Source organism: Colobus angolensis, unplaced genomic scaffold (genome assembly GCF_000951035.1).
Source record: "Colobus angolensis palliatus isolate OR3802 unplaced genomic scaffold, Cang.pa_1.0 Scaffold10, whole genome shotgun sequence".
In the NCBI taxonomy this organism is placed as follows: Eukaryota; Metazoa; Chordata; class Mammalia; order Primates; family Cercopithecidae; genus Colobus; species Colobus angolensis.
Genome location: NW_012110919.1, coordinates 12,953,362 through 12,961,176, shown reverse-complemented (window position 1 = coordinate 12,961,176; position 7,815 = coordinate 12,953,362). Strand labels below are relative to the sequence as shown.

Below are 7,815 nucleotides of genomic sequence, written 5' to 3'. Positions count from 1 at the left end.
TTGGCCAGGCTGGTCTTGAACTCCTTACCTCAGGTGATCCGCCTCCCTCCGCCTCCCAAAGTGCTGGGATTACAGGGGTGAGCCGCCATGCCCGGCAGAGAGTTTTCATTTCTAAGAAACTCCCAGGTGGTCAGCTGAGTAATGAGGGACTGAAGCACACAGTCTTAGGAGGCTTGGGTGGAGGCACCACTTTGAGCTCTCTGGCTCTCGGGCCTTCAGCTACACCTCCAGCCTTCCTAGGTTCTGTGGGCAGCAAATCATGGGCTCTCAGCCTCCATAATTCCATGACGAATACCTTATAATTAATCTCTTTCTAGATTTTTCATTCTTTTTCTTTCCTCTTTTCCCTTTTTCTTTCCATTCCCTCCCTCCCCTTTCCTTCCTTCCGTCCCTCTTCTTTCCTTCCTCTCCTATTGGTTGTTCCTCTGAAGAATGCTAACATAATAGCCAGGTTACAGCCTTCAAGACTGAAAGACCCCAGGTCCACGCTTGTCAGGGATGTTTCAGAGTCACCTGTCCTTGAGTGAACCATACCGGGTTTGACCATTAAACTAAAAGAACTGCTTTTGCTTATTCTATGGGTGACTTTTTTATAAAGTGTAATACAATGACAGACGTCTCCGCAGGCACCAGTGTAGATTGAAGACCAGAGGCCTTTCCTTCTCTCCATTTTCTGGGCACCAAGAAAGATTCCTGTTGACTCTGGAATCTGAATCCCTAAACATGACAGAGAATTTCTCAATCTCCCTAGCTAGTGGAGAGCTCAGAGTTACACTGAATCTGATTTAGAAAAGTTAGGTGATATGGTGAGTCCTGTATTCCATCTTAGTATGATACACACATTGACAATAACGAACACAGAAACCACATTATCCAGTTTCTGTATTGTTGTCGTCCTCTCTTATCCCTGCATCCCGCCCTGTTTATATGTTCCCCTCTGTGTACTAGTCTCATACATTATAAATTCCTTGAAGGCACGAAGTACCTCTTCTTTTTTTTTTTTTTTTGAGATAGGATCTGGCTCTGTTGCCCAGGCTGGCAGTACAGAGGTGAGATCTCAGTTCACTGCAATCTCCACCTCCTGGGTTCAAGCAATTCTCATGTATCAGCCTTCTGAGTAGCTGAGACTACAAGTGCATGCTATCACACCTGGATAATTTTTTGTAGAGATGGGGTTTTGCTGTCTTGCCCAGGCTAGCCTTGAACTCCTGCACTCAAGTGATCTGCCTGCCTTGGCCTCCCAAAGTGCTGGGATTACAGACATGAGCCACCACGCCCAGCCTGAAGTACCTTATTTATCAAGTTGCAAGCTGAATCCATTACAGTGCCATGCAGATATCAGACATTCAATAACTCATTTGTTGAGCTGAATAGTGTTTCAGAATTTATTCTAAAAATGAATGGTTAAGGGCATATTACCTTGTTCCAATGTCTCTTAGAATTAATTTTTTTCTACTTTGATATTAATTTAGATGAGAACATTCATTAAGCCTTCTTTTAAGGTAAGTAAAGAAACATGAGCCTTAAAAAAAAATTTTTTTTTGAGACAGGGTCTCACTTTGTTGCCCAGGCTGGAGTACAGTGGTGCAATCTTGGCTCACTGCAACCTTCACCTCCCAGGTTCGAGCTATTCTTGTGCCTTAGCTTCCCAAGTAGCTGGGACTACAGGTGTGTGCCACCATGTCCAACTAATTTTTGTATTTTTAGTAGAGACAAGGCTTTACCATGCTGCATAGGCTGGCTCGAACTCCCAGCCTCAAGTAATCTGCCCACCTCGGCCTCTAAAACTGCTGGGATTATAGGCGTCTGAGCCACTGTGCCCAGCCTAAAATTTTTCATGAATGTTTAGTTTCCCAAAAGAATTTTTGGTAAATTCCTGTGATATGTAATTTTTTAATACAGTGAAATTCAAACAAAATTATAGAAAACCTAATAGTAATAACAGCTTCTGATATTTTTTGCTCTTTGCAGTTTCACAATAGACTTTTTCTTCCTTATTAGAACTTTGCAGTGTATGTGTACCCTTAATATAAGGAAAGATTATATGTAGAAAAGTAACATTATCTAATACAAAATATAATTAAAGAGCCTAAGTCATAAGTGAGGAACGAAAATTCAGCAGGGGGGTTTTACCGTCTCTTTTAGGCTATGTAAAACCATACACGTATAAGCAGCCTAACCAGCTTGGCCAATGTCTTGGCAAAACTGCTCAGTGCATATTTGAGTTAAGTAGCCAGCTCAGCTGCTGCACTATGGCTAAGACCCAGCAGCTGGGCTGCAGAGACCATGTTGATTGGGTTTGCCACATTGTCATTTCTTTGGTTTGTACATAGACACAAGGCCTTCGTGTGTTTATAGATGAGCCAGACTTCCTTTATGTAAAATACCTTAGCCAATACTGTGCACGTAGCTTTCTTGATTAAAATTGGTATTTACACAGGGATTGCACACAATATTATTCTGGAGTTGTTGGGAGCGTAGGAGCAGGGGTGATAGCCAATGTCATTAACAACCAGTAAGGCAACATCACTCAACCAACTCCAAAAGAGATATATAGAGCCACCATAGTTTGGACATAAACTAGACTTTCTCTTGTTCTCAAATGTATTGCAACGAACTGAATCATTCACCCTTCCCTTTATGAGCCTAATATCAACCCAGATCCATGACGACCATAGAACTTCTCAGCTAAAATCTGGAAAGAAAGCAGAGCAGATATGTTTAAAATGTCATCCAAAGAAGCCATGGGCCCACCAACAAGTGACAACATATTTAGCCCCTGGAAAAAAAGACCGAAAAGAAAAACAGAAGGGAGGCAAGGGAATAAACAGTAATGGTGTGGTACCTTACAGTTCAATTCCACTCCCTTAACTGAAACTTTGTATCAGGAAGAGTAAGGGAAATTGCGGAAAAGATTATGGGTTAGTATAAATGTTTCTCAGCTGCTAGATGTTTTTTTATAAAGGTTTCCATCAAACTGAATGGATACCGTCAGCAAACCCCAACTCTATAGTAGGTCTGTTGTCTGTAACAGCCCTCTGTCACTATGACAAGCTGTTCTGGCAGAAGCTCTGGCAGAGTTGGCCAAGATGCCTTGCTAGAGCCACAGGGAGAGCAGACCTGGGTTCAGGGGCATGCTGGCTCCCAGCCTTTAGCCTCAGTTCTGTTACCTAGGCACACGACCCCAAATACATAAATGAATACTGTATCATTTCATCACAAACACTTCAGATTTGTTGTACCATTCACTGAATTCATTTTCCCTTCTGAGGAAATTTGTTTGAAAGTTAGACTTTTCAAAATGTTTTATTGCATTCAAATAAGAAAACAGGGCACAGATCCTGGTGTTAAGCAGGGCTGTATGAAATAAACACCTCTGCTTTAGTTAGAAAAATCTATTAGATCAAGAGAAAGATGGGTTTTCAAGGTCCAATTGTGGTGTATTGTGTTATGTTCTTTGAGAGGAAAAAAAAGCATTTATAGCCTACTATTTAACTGCTTTTGCTGATTCTATGGCTTGCATTTTTGTAAAGTATAATACAGTGAGCAGAGATAATAATGACCAAAGTGCAAACAAATGAGATTTTGTTTGCAATTTTTAATTAAGCAATCTGGGCAAAAAAATTTTTTTTTTTTTTCTCTTCAACATTAGGAGGAAAGAAAAAGACCACACTTGGGGGCCTGGTGGAAAAACAGAAAATGCTTCTTCTCATTTCAACCAGATTTCAAAGCAGCAGAGTGCAGAGAGGCAGTGGCCAGGCCCTCAGTATTCCTCAGGATTGCTTGAGTGTACGTCTCGCAGATATGAATCAATTATGTTTGGAGGTACGCCTTGCAAGAGGAGCCTGCAGAAGGAGAGCCCACCTAGAGAGGACCAAAAGGAAAAGAGATAAATCAAAACCATCTCCGTGAAAAATGGCTGAAACAATACTTCTTGACTAGCTGCCTGGAAATGTGACTAATTGTGTTCCCATTAGTTACAAAGATTCATTCAGTCTCTACTTGGAAATCTTCTCCTGGTTTTAGTACATTTAGAATTTAAAGCACTTGGCATCTAGAAGGAAAAGCAAGTTCCCAGCAGAACCATAGCAGTTTTTCCCCTACTATTGTTCAATCTTCATTTAAATTCCCAAGTGGTTGGAAAGTATTTATTGCTCTTTGAGAGGTTTTGTGATTCCTCATAGATGACTGAAGTGTTCTGACTGAACAGCAGAATACATGCATACCACCTTATGGATCAGCGGGAAGATCTGCTTCCAGTTTATTAATGTTGTTTTAAATTAGGCACAGAGAGTTTCGATTCAAACACATTGGAAAAGATATAAACTACCCCCTTTAACTTTGGTCATTTATGCACATCAAAAGCACAAAAACTGGAAATATTTTGTTAAAGTTATAATGATAAGACCAGTCCAATACTTTCTGAAGGTGTGAGAAACACCTACCAATATTTCATACCTACCTTCTGAGTTTCTGATTTATATCAAAAAAATAAAAGTACCCTTCAAGAGAGAATCCATGAAACCGCAAAAATTCATGGTCCTTTAGTGAAGTGCTTCACTACTTGCTAATAAATTCACATCCAGACAAAGCAGCATGCCATTTGAACATTCTTAAAAACTTCTTTAATGCAAATTTGAGAAAGTCATTCTCCTTTTTTAAAAAAAACAACTCAAGTCACATATTGGTAGAAATGATGCCACTTATGTACATGTCCATTCCTTGATGCAAATAATTCAGAATGCTTGGGTATCACCCGTTTTTGTCTACATTAAATGCTTTGATTCATGCTCTACTGCATTCAACAACTTGCTTCATGTCAACAGGAGACTACTGTGATGGATAAGTACTAGCTGTTAATTTCAAGATAGTGAAATGCAAATTAAAACTACAAAGTTAGCTATTTAAAATAAGTCTATTTTCATTGGATTACATAATGAAAATCATGCCATACTCCACAGGCTTGGTATGGCTTATGACAGTCATAAGCTTCATATGCCAAAACCATATGAAAGCTTACCTTAGATGATATTATACATTCAAAAATCCTTATTGTGCAACGACTAAGGAAAAGAGAAAGAGGGAGAGAGAGAGAAGTCGTAAGCATTAATAAAGTGCTAACACCAAAGTTGAGTACTTGTTGGATGAAATTATGGTCATGATTATGATGAGGTGATTTCATTAATCCTTAGTCATGTAAAAGATGTAGGAAAATAGAAGCACATGAAATGAAGGGTGGGGATCCAGTCACGTCAAAAGTATCATTAATATGTAAAACATTTATTAATATGCACAACTACTTTGCCTGAATAGGTGGCAAAGCCAATCCGATTGTATAGTGAATATCTATGGTAAGAGCTTCCAAACCATTAGCTTAAAACAAATACAAAAACCAAAACCCTACAACATATATATATCGTGTTTTTCAACAAAAGAAAAACATACACAATGGACAAAGTGTTAGTGTACATATATATATGTTGAAATTCTAAAAGGCAAAATTATCAAGTACAAATATTAGACTAGTGTATTCTATAACATTGTATTCTGAATGGAATATATATGACTGATCTAAATAGACACAAAACTTAACCTTATGTTACAAAGCTATTCTGTATACAATCTACAAAGCTTTCAAGAAAGAACCTTACTTTTTTTCTCTTTTGAAAGCTGATATTATCTTTGGAAATTCACAAAACAAATATTGTAAACTCAGGCATAGATCTACATCATCAGGGTTTTAATCAGGTTGCATACCCAGCTGCAAATAACTCTTAATTTGCAATTCCAAATGGGGGCGAATCACATGTATATGATAGTACTCATTTATTGCTTGATACATTTTATAATAGAGCCTAGAATTTTCTTTCCTTTTAAGTTCATAAACATGTGAAATAATTTGAGTCCCCATGAAAATGTCTAAAATCTTCAACAGATAGATGGGTTACAGATATTCTACTGGTGAATTTGTAATGGAATATTTTAAATATGTAAGTTTCCCAATTTATTTTTTATTTGTTATTTTTTTGAGACAAATTCTCACTTTGTCACCTAAGCTGGAGATATCCGCTCACTGAAGCCTCTTCGACCTCCCACATTCAAGCAATCTTCCTGCCTCAGCTCTCCAAGTAGCTAGGACTACAGGCTTGCGCCACCACACCTGGCTAAGTTTTGTACTTTTTGTAGAGATGGGAATTTGCCATGTTGCCCAATCTGATCTTGGATTCCTGGGATCAAGCGATCCACCTACCTCGGCCTCCCAAAGTGCTGGGATTATAGGCGAGAGCCATCACGCCCGGCCTTTAAATATTGGATATTTTTTTATCCTCTTTCCATAAAAAATGCTCAGAACATTAAAAAAAAATGTTTAAAACGTTCAGTTCTCTGAATTGCATCATGAATGTAAGGAAACTATGCTGTAAACTATCTTTAAAAAAGTATTTCTACAGTTAAAAAATGAAAATAATAAAGAAATGTTGATTCCCAAGTTTTGATAGTCTTATTATATAAAACGAGATCATCTTCAAATGTAGCTTTCTGGCTTTATTCATGGAGACATGTGGTAAGGTACGTAGTTTTCTGATAAAACTTAGTTTCTACATTACTTAATATCCTTGAATAATTTGGCCTTCCTTGTTCATGGCATAAACACTGTATGCCATGAGCTGCTAAGAGGTACAATTAAAAGCAAATGAGAAAGTCAAGCTTTACATGCAAGGTGCATTTTCATGTAAGAGGAATGGAACGGAAAGTAGAATATCCAGTGGGATATAAACTTTTTAAACCTGTTGCTGCCCCTCCAGGAAGACTGGTTGTCCAGGGGTATCTACTCCTTGATATATCACTGCAGAATCAGAATATTTGTACCAGTATTTATTTATTCTCAGTTGACATTCTTACCTTTTTTCACAACTTAACTTGATTCAAGTTACCTATTATCAGATAACAATCTGATGACAAACAATTTCAGCTTTACTTTTAGGACCAAAAACTTTTATTAATATATCACAGTTGATACTTTATTATGAACTTATGTACTAGAATACATTATTCTTTTTATCAAATTTAATTACTGTACCATTTACTATATTTTCATTAAAAAGAATATATCATGTATATGTATAATACTATTCACTTTTAAGGAGGGCCTCAAATATTGTTCCATTTGTTAAAGCATCATTTTATATCATTAACAACATTCAGCTAGTTTCAAAGCATAAATAAGTGGTACTGTTTTTTTTTTTAGTTTTTGCTTTTTGGGGGGATATTGAAACAAAAGCATCAACAATACTTTGGAACTAATAAGGCTAGCAGTTGAGAAACCAGATGATTTGCAATTATGACCTTAATAATCATTTAAAGCCAATAAAAGAGCTAAAAATGTTTAAATTAATAAGGATTATCTCAATAGTAAGGCTTGAAATTTTCTAAGAACATTATATGCCTTATATTTGTGAGAAAAAAATCAAATCTTTTTCCTTTCACTCAATTATGAATCGTAAAAGAAAAAATACAGCTTTAAAAAGTCATAAGAGGAAAGCGGCTGGGTGCAGTGGCTCGCGCCTATAATCCCAGAACTTCGGGAGGCCAAGATGGATGGACTGCTTGAGGTCAGGAGTTTGAGATCAGCCTGGCCTACATGGCGAAATCCCGTCTTTACTGAAGATATAAAAATTAGCCAGGTATGGTAGTGCATGCCTGTAATCCCGGCTACTCAAGAGGCTGAGGCACGAGAATTGCTTGAACCCAGGAGGCAGAGGTTGCAGTGAGCTGAGATTGCACCCTTGCACTTCAGCCTGGGTGACCTTGTCTCAA

At 37.8% G+C, this 7,815-nt stretch overlaps 1 protein-coding gene across 11 annotated transcripts in view; it reads right to left on the bottom strand.

Moving 5' to 3' along the window:
- Window positions 1-3,574: 3,574 nt before the first annotated feature.
- MYBPC1 (myosin binding protein C, slow type) overlaps window positions 3,575-7,815 on the bottom strand; it is a 99,387-nt gene continuing 95,146 nt past the window's right edge. For 5 of the 11 annotated variants that reach the window (XM_011934896.1, XM_011934835.1, XM_011934848.1 and 2 more), the window contains 3 exons: window positions 6,786-6,844; window positions 5,021-5,063; window positions 3,575-3,864 (listed from right to left, as the gene is read on the bottom strand). In XM_011934896.1, coding sequence (XP_011790286.1) covers window positions 5,040-5,063; window positions 6,786-6,844 — 83 coding nt within the window. In that variant the 3' untranslated portion in view covers window positions 3,575-3,864; window positions 5,021-5,039. The remainder of the gene's footprint in view (window positions 3,865-5,020; window positions 5,064-6,785; window positions 6,845-7,815) is intronic. The other 6 variants (XM_011934841.1, XM_011934854.1, XM_011934888.1 and 3 more) reach the window with 4 other exon arrangements.